The sequence below is a fragment of the Panthera uncia genome, chromosome X (assembly GCF_023721935.1).
Source record: "Panthera uncia isolate 11264 chromosome X, Puncia_PCG_1.0, whole genome shotgun sequence".
Lineage (NCBI taxonomy): Eukaryota > Metazoa > Chordata > Mammalia > Carnivora > Felidae > Panthera > Panthera uncia.
Window position 1 is genome coordinate 37,622,474 of NC_064817.1, and position 13,321 is coordinate 37,635,794.

The 13,321-nt window shown below is 36.5% G+C and overlaps 1 protein-coding gene across 10 annotated transcripts in view; it reads left to right on the forward strand.

Annotated features, from left to right (window-relative positions):
• The window catches only part of KDM6A (lysine demethylase 6A), a 206,335-nt gene that overhangs the window by 109,968 nt on the left and 83,046 nt on the right, over positions 1 to 13,321 (forward strand). For all 10 annotated transcript variants that reach the window (XM_049644576.1, XM_049644569.1, XM_049644570.1 and 7 more), the window contains 2 exons: positions 334 to 454; positions 12,549 to 12,603. In XM_049644576.1, coding sequence (XP_049500533.1) covers positions 334 to 454; positions 12,549 to 12,603 — 176 coding nt within the window. The remainder of the gene's footprint in view (positions 1 to 333; positions 455 to 12,548; positions 12,604 to 13,321) is intronic.

Here is a 13,321-nt window from a genome sequence, read left to right on the forward strand (position 1 = left end):
AAAATAAAACTATCCTATCTGCCCCACCTCTCTTTCCCCTAGGAAATTCCAGAAACAATGAAATCGGTTATTTAAACTGAGAATTTTATTAAGCCATAAGATATTATGTGGATAATTGAGAATACATTCATCTGATCTTCCTGTTCCCTTTTATATTAGATGATTTACATTCAGTTGTATAAAAAACCCAGGTGCCAGTTTCTACTCTTTTTTTTTAAACAACACATTTTCTTTAAAACCTTATTGCATAAAGCAGAAGTTTTACTGTGCTACCAAGCAAAAATTCATGCAAGTTTCAAGAAGTTAAGATATCTTATGTCTGTATTCTTTCAGGGCAATTAAAGCATTTCAGGAGGTGCTTTATGTTGATCCCAGCTTTTGTCGAGCCAAGGAAATTCATTTACGACTTGGGCTTATGTTCAAAGTGAATACAGACTATGAGTCTAGTTTAAAGGTAGGTTATTGGATTTTTTCCAAGATAAAATGTTTCATTTTATGCATTTGGGGGGGGTTGGGGAGTGGGTTGTTGTTAAATATTAGAGGATTGAGAAATGTTGGAATGTATATTGGCATTGATACTTCAAAGGAAAATTTGAAAACTTAGGTGAAGGAATTGTTTTACTAGCTATGAACTAGAAGATACTCAAGGCTGGGTTTCAGGGTACAAAGTAGTTACGATCCTAAGACGTAGGTAACTGATTATACCATTAGACTTTTTTTTTTTTTTTTTTTTTTTTTTTTAAGTTTTAATTGAAGTCCGTCATCAGGAAAGGGTGAAGGTTTCAATCTCAATTTGGACATCTAAATCAGTCCACTGTAAGTGATTGGTCACCATAGAGGTCAGAAGGAGCTACTAAATGTTGGTGTGTCTGTGACCCCATTCTGACTATTTATTTGCATGGGTCTCACTAGAAATCTGTTGACCTCTACCAACAGGACACATCTCATAATCTGAATTATTAAAAAAAACTATTCTCTGCAAGTCATTTGAATTGCTGATTTGTGAAAATAAACATATTTAGGAAAAGATAATACGTTGTTGGTTAATATTTTACGTACTATCGAAATTTGATATCTCTCAAAGTTGTTACTGAGTTTCTTGTGCCGTCTGTGCTATCACTTTAGGTCTTACTGGGCTTTTCATAAAAATAGTGCTTTCCTGTGCAACGAAAGCCTTGCTCTTTGAAGGATTAGAAGTTCTAGGAATAAAGTTTAAGTTCTTGTGAATTTATGACTATAATGGCTGCCGTGTCCTAAATATCTCCATTGCAGATTATTTTGGTCCTCAGGGGAGGTGAGAGGGAGATAAAGAATGATAAAGAGGCTTTACAGTGGGTTGTAATTTGAATTCAGTAATAAGGTACTACTTGAAGGTATTTTAAAAACTGCGTTTGCTTGTTCTAGAGTTGTAAAGTAGACAGTTAGGCAAATACTGTTTCTGTCTTTCATGAGTTTTATGAAGAACAATGCTGATGATATGAAAGAATGATACACAATCAGAAACACTGAAACAAGTTGATTGTGAAGTATTTTGATTATTACACAATTGTCAAAGGTAAGTGCAGTGAGATGAATTGATGTCAGGATAAAATTAGGTAGTATGGAGAATAAAGGATGCCTGCAAATTACCCGTTTTCCTCAAACGTGGAGCAGCACTTCTCAAAGAGTTGACCCTTGAACAGCGTGGCGGTTATGGGCGCCAACCCTCGTCGCCCCGCCCCAGTTGAAAACCTGCATTTAACAATTCCTCAACAATGTAACTACTGATGGCCTACTGTTGATTGGAAGCTTCACCGTTAACCTAAAAGATTAAATCTAAAGAGTTGCTTAACATGTATTTTATATGTTGTATGTATCGTATACTATATTCTTACGATAAAGAAAACTAGACAAGAGAAAATGTTGTTAAGGAAATCATAAGGAAGAAAAAATACATTTATACTACTGTAATGTGTTGAAAAAGATCCGTACATAAGTGGACCCATGCAATTCAAACCTGTGTTGTTCAAGAGTCAATTGTGTACTATGGGTTATGAGTGGATCTGAAATGGAAAATAAGTTCAGATAGGCTACCTTGCATATTTTAACTACCTCTCGGACATCCACAGTATATAGGAGCTAACAAAGACTCTTACAATGTCTTAAAATACAAAATAATCTTATTTGGTCATTTTATAATCTTGTCACAATATGACTGTTATGTGTGGCAGAAGTGTTTTTGATAGCAGTTTGGTAAATGTGGCTATAAAGTTTACCATATTATAGAATTTGGCTATCTCTGAACATCAATACCGTGGCATTTTACATAATTCTGTGGTTGCAGAACTCTGTTTTCCACGAAGGTGGCAATATTTAAAATCCTCTTTAATCAAGGGAAACAGCAAGTGTTACTGCTAAGTCAGGTTCAACAGAGACCTTCCTGTGTACAACTTCTGTTTGTTCAGGCATAGTTCAAGGCTAACAAACCTTCAGGTCATAGCAATATTAGCAAAATTGTTTTACCTCAGTAAGTACAGTTTTCTTGTTAAAATACTTGGTATCATTCTGATGTTTATTTCATTTGTGTGAGCATAGAAAAAATAAGTTTTAGGAACCCTTGCTATTTCTCTTCTCCATAATGAGAAGGTTGCCTTTGATTTTGATCTCATTTTGACATTAGCTTTTTTTCAAGGCTTCTCTCTCCAGTACTCCCTGTCTGTTTTCAGGAGAATTTTAGGAATCATCATTTTTGGTCGAGGAGGAGGTATTTGAGTATAGTATTCTAAGTGCTTAACATTTAGTGCAAATGAAGGTAGAAATCCGAAGGTCTCTTTCCCCTTAGGTGGCTAGCTAGTATTTTAGTTTCATATGGGTAGATGTGGAATGTCTGATGACTTAACCACTACATGAAGCTGTTTCCTAGAAGCACACTTTATCAGTATAGATGCTTTGGGCTGCAAGCTTAGGAACTCCCAAATGAAGCTGGTTAAAATAACATTAAAAAAAAAAAAAAGTAGCTTGTATAATGTGAAGTACAACTTTCAGGAATGGTTAATTCATCTGATGCAAGTTTTCATCAAGGATTCATTTTTTTCTCTGTTCTGTGTTGGCTTGTTCTTAAGGATGCTTGCCAGGTATAATCAAAGTGAAATGTAGAAAACCCTAAAACCTCTACCACAAAACTATTCAAAGTAATAAATGCATTCAGTAAAGTTGCAGGATATAATCAAAGTGGGATGATTCATTTTTCACGTCTCCTATAGAAAGGTATTGTAGAACAGCGGAGTAGGTGCTTGGTACAGTGCTGGCATATGATAAGTGCTTAGCAGATATCTGATCATCATGTCATAAATAAGAAAGATCATGACTTCGTGTTGATCCCTTCAAAAATAACTTCACTTTGCAAAATGTCACAGGTGAGAAATGGGCCCCCTGGCCATTCTCAATTGATTTTCTTTTTTTTTTTTAAAAACAAAGATGTGGTTGCTCTGTAGACCAGTTATGTCCAGTTTTTGAGCAGGGCTCAGTCCCCTCAACACACTGTTACTGGCATGAGGGTTGGGTAAAAAAAAGAGGATTTTGGTGTAGGGCAGTGTGGGCAGTCGGTCCATTACAGGTCAGGTCTTCTGCACCTCATTTTCTTTCTCCCTTATACCTACCTGAAGAGGGATATAGAGTATACAGGTTTTCGATGATAAAATGCAGTTTATTTTCATAATAGATTTCTTATTTTCACCTACACATGAAGTAGATTCCAGGGCCTCCTGTTTTATTTGTATCTCTGGTAATAACTTTGTTACCAAAATGTATCTCTACAACAGATTCATTCTGGTTTGGTACTGTATAAACAGCTCTCATAGCAAGCAAATTTGGTTTTAAAATTTGGCCCTGCCTTATGACTAATTGTGTGATCTTGGGCAAGATGCCTTACTCTTCTGATCCTCTCTCTCTGCATCTATAGTACTAGAGTAACTGTCTCCATTCTACAAGATTATTGTAAAGATTTATATGTATGTGAAAGTATCTGCCATTTTTTTTTCCAGCCCTCTCTTTTCAGTTCTCAGTTTGTCTACTATGTATCTAAAACTCCTCCGTTTGAGACCAGCTGAGATACTGTTTGTGAAACCCATTTTCCCATCCTAGAATTTAATACTTGTACTTTTGTCACTCTGCCCATCCTCAGAAATATGAAGTTAATGCCCAGCTTACTTTTCGGTCATACGGTGTTACTTTTAAGTTGGCCAGTAGAGAGGTCATGTGTGTTTGTTGTGTTTCTTCCCTGTTTCAGATGATAACCCCGTAGGTGGATTTGGTTGCCTCTTTACGCCATATAATTAATTATATGTTTTATTTCATTACTTTTTAATGGCGTTAATGATAATTGCTTATATTCGTTACATATTTCAGGCAATGTATGATCATTATTTCAATAAAAGTACACTAATTTTGAAAAATAGTTTCACATAATGCCTCCAATTTTCACATCCTGGCAGACTGTTAATTATTTCCTTCATGTGAAGGAAGGAAATGCAAAATAAGATGTAATAACACCCATATTCTTCAGTCCTTTAATGCCAGAGTATCTTTCATTTAATGAAGATTGTGTAGAAATTCTTCTTAATATTTACATGTTCTTAATATTTACAAATATCTTATTTACATGTCCCTAAATATATCAACACTGGAACTTTTTTGGATTTTAAAGGTAAAGACTCTGGCCTTTTTTTTTTTTTTTTTTTTTTTGTAATGTTTATTTATTTCTGAGACAGAGAGAGACAGAGCATGAGTGGGGGAGGGGCCGAGAGAGAGGGAGACACAGAATCAGAAGCAGGCTCCAGGCTCTGAGCTGTCAGCACAGAGCCCGACATGGGGCTCGAACTCACGAACCACGAGATCATGACCTGAGCTGAAGTCGGATGCTCAGCCGACTGAACCACCCAGGCGCCCCAAGACTGTGGCGTTTTTTAATGAGAACCTGTGGGTAATTGGCTAGATACCAGTATGAGTTCCCTTATAATTTGGTATTTAAGGATGGTAAGTACTGACTTACCATTGTGTCGCAGAGACACAATTCAAAGGAAATGGATTGAACTCAAATGAGATGTGCACGTTAGTTTGGCATTTTACCAAGTGCTTATTAGTGTTTCTTGAATAGATAAATGAAATGGAAGAGGCTATGAAATGATAAATACCTCTCGTAGGATGGCCTGGAAAAATGGAGGGCGGGGGGAGAGGTTGGCTTTATTTATCACCTTTTAACAAAATTTTTTTTTTCTCTACAAACTGACAGTGCGTTTGTATTCTCTAAACGTTCTCATTCACCAGTTCATTCGGCTTGTCTCCCGTGTACTATTATATGTGACATGAAACCACTGAGTGAAATAGCACTTTCACTTTCTTTTTCCCTTACTCTTCTTCAGGAACTACTTCATTTCCAGGTGTCTGATTTGATCTTACACCCTTTTTTGACTCAGGACTTTTATTGTCATATTTTTTATGCCATGGCAGAAGGAATAAGTAAAGGCACAAGGATATGTATTTCCTTTTAGAAACCACTTTTGTAATCTGTGACAATGCCTCCTATCTTTGATAATTTTATTTTTATTATTTTTAATAGTATTGTACCAGTGTTAATTTCTTTTGAATTTTTTTTTAATGTTTATTTTATTTTTGAGAGAGAGAGAGACACAGAGCATGAGTGGAGGAGGGGTAGAGACAGGGAGACACAGAATTTGAAGCAGGCTCCAGGCTCTGAGCTGTCAGCACAGAACCCGATGGGGGGCTTGAACTCACAAACTGCAAGATCGTGACCTGAGCCGCTTAAGTCAGATGCTTAACCGACTGAGCCACCCAGGCGCCCCTATTTTATTTTTTTAAATAAAAATTAAAAAAAAAAAATTTTTTTTTAATTTATTTATTTTAAGAGAGAGAGAGAGGGAGAGCACAAGCAGGGAGAAGCAGAGAGAGGGAGAGAGAGAATCCCAAGCATGCTCTGCACTGTCAGTGCAGAGCCCGATGTGGGGGCTCAAACTCATGACCGGAGCCGAAATCAAGAGTCAGTTGCTTAACCGACTGAGCCACTCAGGCATCCTTAGAATTTATTTTTTAATGTAGAATACATAAATACATAAATTCATTTAATTAAGATACCGTGGACTCTATTTTAAAAATACTTGCTTAGAATTTGAATACTAGCTGTTAAAGTAATTTTAACCATGCCTTAAGTTTCTAAAATGTCGGTAATATTTCCTTGTTGAAGGTTTAACAGCATAGTTTTATTAATTCAGTTGCTAATACTTCTCTGTGGCTACCCCTGCCCTATTTAATAATGAATACTTCATGACGCTCAATAGCTTGACTCTTCTAGTTGGCATTTTGAAAATTTGAGTTCTTTAAAAATAGCTTTATTTAGATATAATTGACATATAACACTACTGTGTAAGTTTGAGGTGTACACCGCCTTTTTTGGGTACATTTATATATATTGCAATGTCATTACCATTGTAGCGTTAGCCAGCACCTCTACCTCATCACATATTATCATTTTGAGTGTGCATGCGTGTATGGTGAGAGCAATTAAGATCTAGTCTCTTAGCAGCTTTTAAGTTTGTAATACAGTATTTATTGACTGTAATCTCTGTGCTGTGCGTTAGCTCTCTGGGACTTAGTTATCTACTAGTTGCAAGTTTGTGCCTTTAAACAACATCTCCCTAGTTCTCACATTGGCAGTAGAACTCGGCTTCGCCTGAATGTAATATCGCTCCAGTTCTTTTGGCAAACGATGGTCGTTACTGTTTATTTTGTCCCCTGTCCATTTTTACTTACTTGTGGGCAAAAATCATTGCCCGGCTTTTTCCTCTTTCCTCTACTCTTCAACTTGTACTTCACCTTTTAATGTTTCCTAGATAGTATTCTCTGATCTGAGGTGATCTCCTAATTGGTTTATCTAGCCGCTTCATAATGCTTTCTCCACTCTGCCAGCCTAGTTTTGTTTTTCCAACTTGATACTCATTTGTGCCATGAGTTCTGTTACATACCTTTAAGCGTAAAGTAGTATAAACAGCAGAAGTACTTCAGTTCCTCCAAAATACATGTTTGAAAAGGACATGACTGCTCATAGATCTGCAGTAACCATTCTCTCTGATATGGATGGGTTAGAGTGGGGCCAGGTTTCCCATTTCAGTTTGCTCTCCTCACATATATTTTACCTGCAAGAAATCCTTTCCAACCAAAGAGCATCTTTTTTGGTGTTTACCCATAACAGCTAGCTTCATGAAGCATTCAGTGTATCTGATGCCACATTAAAAAAAAAAAAGAAAAAAAATCATCATTTTATCCCCTTTGTAAAATATATATTGTGTGCTCCTTGTATTTGTTATTGGTGTAAATATGTCTTATTTTGATAAGAATACAAATTGTAGACTACTTGATTTAAAGAACTTGGAAAAGAACTCATCCTGTACTCTGATCATTTGTGTACACAGATTAGACACATACTAGAATCAGTGTTTTAAAATTTCTGGTCAGTTGTATACCTGTATTTTTGTAAAATACAATAGAAATGAGCTGGGAGACAAGTAGGACACTGTGACAGGAAAAAAGGTGTGGGATAAAGGGGTTCTCCGTGGATGCATGGATGGAAGATCATACATTTTGTAGATCTTAAGGAGTTAATAAACTAGTTCATTTATTAACTGATTCAGTGTTGGAATAGATTTCTCATTTATTGGCTTGATTCACTTTTTTGTAGGCGGTAAAGTAAGCAGCAGGCTTTGGGATTGGGAGGTGGAAAGGCTTTGAATGGAGATGAGTCCTTTGGGAGTTTATCGAGTTGGAGGTACCTGAGGGACATCAAGTATTGGTATAGACAGATAGAAGTCTAGAGCCATAAAACAGGGCTGTGAAAAGAAGTAATAAGACTTGGAACATCTTCAGTATTACAGTGTCTTTTGTCTGACTTTTTTGTTAAGGATACTTTGGGAGGAGACCAGATGGGAAACTTCCTTTTTGAGTAAAGATTGCCAGGATGTGTTAGCTGTTAGTTACTGGTGTGCAGTAGAGTTTCTCCTCAAAACAGTTAAGAATAATCTTGTATTACAGAGAATCAGAAGAACTTGAGTTTGAGGGCTGTGAAAGAACCTCAGTCAGATCAGCTTAGCCAGCAGAGGGACTTGACTCCTAAGCCCTGCCAAAACTTGCCAGTTTCAGTTCTGCATCTGCTTCTCAGAGACCAAATCCCTAAAGTGCCATCGTGTCTCAGGACCTTTTCCTAGTCTCATCCACTTATCATAGACTGTTAGGTTTAGGAATGAATTTGTTGGCTTTAATTTGTTCTTTTAGAATTGTGGCAGTCTGTAACAATGAAAAAAGTGACTTGCAAGGGTACGTGACGTACCTTCCCCTTTCTCATTTAAAATCGTCCGCAAAACCCTCTTTCATAAGGGCTGTGTAAAAATAAGTGGTTTCCTCAGCTTGAAGTACCTCTCTTCTTTTTTCCCTCATCTACATCTTTTGGATTCCATTATGGAATTGTCTTTTAAACTTCTTCTGTTTTCTTTTTTAAGTGTGTTTATGTTTTTAGAGGGTGTGTGCGGGGGACAGGGGGCAGAGAGACACAGAGAATCCCAAGCAGGCTCCACGCTGTCAGCTCGGAGCCCGACACAGGGCTCCATCCCCTGAACTGTGAGATCTTGACTTGAGCCAAAACCAAGAGTCGGACGCTTAACCGATTGAACCACCCAGGCGCCCGTGTCTTTTAAACTTCTGTGAGAACATGAATGTCAGTGAGCCACGTATTCAGTTTTGTAGATGTGTAGCCATAGCAGAGTGCCTGGCGTTGCCATCATTTTATTCCGAAAAGGCCATGCCTGTGCTAATTGAATATAGTCAACAGTATCAACTACCTTGCCTCCTTGGTCTGAAGTAAAGTTTTCGGGGGCAAGTACACAATTTAAAAACTTGAAAATAGTGGCATTTAACCCCAATTGTGCATTGGAAAAACTTACAGAAGCTTTTTTTCTGGTCTACAGGCTGTCAGCCCCAACCCACTGAGTCAGAACATCCGAGATTGGATCTGGAATCCAAACATTGCTCCAAATTTTAATAACTTATACATACATAAATAATTTCTTAATTACAAAAACAAGTTATATCACTGCTTGTCTTCAGGATTGGGACTATAGTTGAAGGGTTCTGTAATTGGAAAGATTTATGAGATAGGACAGACTCTACAGCTAGAAGGAAAACAATTTAAAGAGAAATAAAGTCTTGAAACTTGAGTTTTCCATGTTAATTACATGAATATAGATTCTCTTCCTCCAGATAGAAATCAAGTTCCTTAGTCTATATAAAGCAAAATGCGGTGAAGTTATTTTGAAATATTGAACAAGTCAAAAGCTTTTAAAACAAAAGGTAACTTTGGTGATAAAAGCGTCAACAGAAATTATTATGAATAGAACCTTTTTGTTCAAGTGGACCAGAAGCGCTGTATAAAAAGAAAATCACCATAACATTAAAAAAACATGTTAGGTAAATCTTGCTTGGAAATTAATTTTCAGTAGAATGCTTTCTGCCTTGAGGTTTGTATGTAGTCTTTGAACTGCAGAAGCCTCTACCGCATAATAACTATTTCACACAGCAATAGTCAGTTTCAGTACTGCAGTATTTCCGGGTGGGGTGCAAATGTTTCCTGGCTGCTTCTGTTGGTGGCAGGGATGGCTGCTGGATATTTTACCTTGGTATATTCAGATCCTGGGGCTGATTATTATAATTGATAGTCATTTCTGCTGGTTTATATGTTAATAGGTACATCTCTTTTGCATCTGGTTTAGATACTAGAAATGAAACTGAGGTCATGTCATTCCCACCCCAGTCCCTCATCTGCCTGTAGTTTACTGCAAAGCGTATCATTGTTTTTCTTTGTATGGGGTAGTTTTATGGTTTTAGTTTTCTTAGTTGCTTATACTTCCGTAGTTACTCTGTTAAGTTCTTTCATTCTCACATGCATGTTTTTGAATATGTACTCTTTTGCCAAGTAATTTTTCTAATACTGTTGCTATTTGAAAATGTTTAATATTTCACTGTGTTGTGGGTTTGAAATGATACATCAGTGACTTCATTGGTGCTTTTAAGAGTGATTGATAATTATGTAAACATGGTCCAGAACTGCTTCTGCCAGGTTTCATTGCAGGACCTTGCATATTGATAGATGAAATGTAGTCTAGGCATTTTGAATTATGCATCTCTGCTCTTTGTGGGATGTCATTGTAATAGTAAAACTAAAAATACTGCCATCACGAAGTGTGTTTTTTTACAGGTCAGTTTGTATCCTTTGATGGCTCAGTTAGGGAAGGTCTGCTTGCTTGCTCTTATCTTAATATAAGCATATGCCAACAGGATCGACTAGACTTAGGAATGTCGGAGAGTCTGAATGTGTGGCTACTGGGCTCCTCTTTTTGCCTAGAGGAAGACAACTGATTATAAAGCATGCTTTGCTTTCATAGTGCTCACTTTTTATTTCCTTTATAGAAGTATAGTTGACATACAGTGTTGTATTAGATTCAGTTGTACGAGTACTGTTTTCTTTTTTTTTTTTTTTTTAATTTTTTTTTTTTAACGTTTATTTATTTTTGAGACAGAGAGAGACAGAGCATGAACAGGGGAGGGGCAGAGAGAGAGGGAGACACAGAATCTGAAACAGGCTCCAGGCTCTGAGCTGTCAGCACAGAGCCTGACGCGGGGCTCGAACTCACAGACCGCGAGATCGTGACCTGAGCCGAAGTCGGCCGCGTAACCGACTGAGCCACCCAGGCGCCCCACGAGTACTGTTTAAAATAGTCTGGGATCTATTGCTATGGTAGCACGCTAAAGGGATGTTTGAGTGTATATACAATCTGCTTAGTAGGCCAAGGGAAAATAAAAGCAGTTCCTTGTTTTTGTTTTGTTTTGTTTTTTAATAAAAGCAGTTCTTGAAGTGCTCAGATGTTGGATCTTTTTTTTTTTTTTTCCACTTAGTCAACCATGACACATAACTTTTCATTTGTTTCATTGATCATTGTATTCCTAGTGCCTGCATTGGCCTAAGGACATTATAGACACTTGATAAATATTTGTTGAATGGATTAAATATTTAATAATTAAGGGTTATAGTCGTTTTGTTAGTAGTTTGTCCAGTCAGAATATTACAACCGTTAAATTTTAAAGAGTACTGCAGATGTAGGCTAGCCTAATTATGCTTGCACAATAACAGACATTTGTGAAGGAATATGATAGCTGCTGTGTTCATACCAAATGATGCCTTCTCATCTTTCTTTCACTGTAATACTGGGTAGCTGACATGAGTTTGTTTTTGGTAATGGAGGGTTCTAGTTGGCCGAGTGCAGTTTTGTTCATTCTGTGTTGAGATATAGTACTGAAAGCTTGCTAATGATTATTTCTTTCGATAAAGTCTTTTGGAGTTTACATCCAGAAGTTGTCATTAATGTGTATCAATTTTCAGTTTGTCCAATAGTTGTAAGAAATACAACTGTTTAGATATTTGGGTTGTGGAGAAGAATGAGCTTATTGTGGTCAAAATATTTTTTTAATGGGTTTGTGCTTTGGCTGTTGATTACTTTTAATGTTAAAACTTGTAGAGAATCAGAAAATTTGAATATACATATATGGAAATATTTTTATTCAGAGTTCAAAGAGATTTACTTTTTTTTAATCTTAAAGATTTTATACCAACTCTGGTACTCGTTTTTCTTTCTTAGTTTATACACCAGATTTAATGTTGATAAAGTAGATGTCACATGTCACCCAGTGTCCTTGATCATGGTTTGTGTTCTTAAACATTCATGTTATCCACTGAATTTAGCATGTATTTTTTGGGCAGGTTTATATGATCTTGTTATAAATGGGTACTGTAAACTATTCGTGGTTTAATGTTGCCTACATATATAATAGCATATGCATTCTAAAAAGAAAACTATATTTCATAGAGGAGCTTGAACACAGGCTATTTGATGCATTCTTGGTAGTATTTCAGATAGTTTTTTTTCTTAATGTTTATTTAATTTTGAGAGAGAGTGTGAGTGGGGAGGTAAAGAGAGAGAGGGGGGTCAGAGGATCCGAAGCAGGCTCTGCCCTGACAGTAGAGCCCGGTGTGGGGCTGAACTCACAAACCATGAGATCATGACCTAAGCTGAAGTCGGGCGCTTAACTGACTGAGCCACCCAGGCACCCCTAACTTACAGTTTTTAAAATAATGGTCTTAAACTATTTAAACTGCTCTAGACCTGATACTTACTATTTACGTGAAGGCTTTTTCTGAAGCTTTTTTCATATAAGCAAAATTATACATACAATAACTTGATTAAAGTTAATTCTCCATTCTCACCTGTCTCAAGAAAGTAACCCAGCAGCAGGTTATCAGCAATAAATGTACAAAGTAATTCTAGCTGTTTGTCTAGTGTGTTTTATTAGCATAGCATGGTTTCATGATTATGTTAGACTTTATGTACCTGGAAATTAAGGCACATGTATATGACTGAATTTAGTGCACTGATTTTCTCATTCTCTTCTTGCAGCATTTTCAGTTAGCTTTGGTTGACTGCAATCCCTGCACTTTGTCCAATGCTGAAAGTAAGTATTTTTAAGTAATAGTTTTCTACATGTATTCAGATCACCTCATGGCAAATAATAGTAGTAATGATGGTGATAATGATGATGATGATGATGATGATGATAGTGATAAACTCCTTTGCAATTTTTCTTCTAGAATTATTGAATCTAACTGTATTGGTTGCCATGGCTACTTGTACAGATGGAACATGTGAGACCAGTTATTGTGAACAGCCTGTGTCTAAAATAGATATGCCAGTGAACTGGGTAGTTGAATTAAAATTGTCTGCCCTAATGAACAAGATTGATTATGCATTAATTATATCATAGATGACTTGGGGGGATTAAAAACAGGGTTTGCCAGTGTTTTAGGAAAAATAAGTATACAGAGATTCTTATGTGGTAGCTCACCGATTCCTGCTGTGTGGTATTAAAATTATTGGTAATTATGAATACTCTTTTGATTTTTTTTTATTACAGCTTTACGCATCATATATAAAGTTTGAAGTGACATTTTTCAATTAATTCAGAAAGAATGTGTGTGAGAAACCTGTTCCGATAACAGTGGTTTTCTTCAGTTATTTTCTGCTTCTGTGTACGTCTCTTTCCAAAAGCAGATTGGGTTGATTATGATGTGTTTATCAATATGCATGTGTTGTCATATTTAGTGTTCTCTACAGTATAGCCAATAAAAGTTTAAAGGATATTCATTGGGTTCAAGCTCGATTTCTTTAAAACT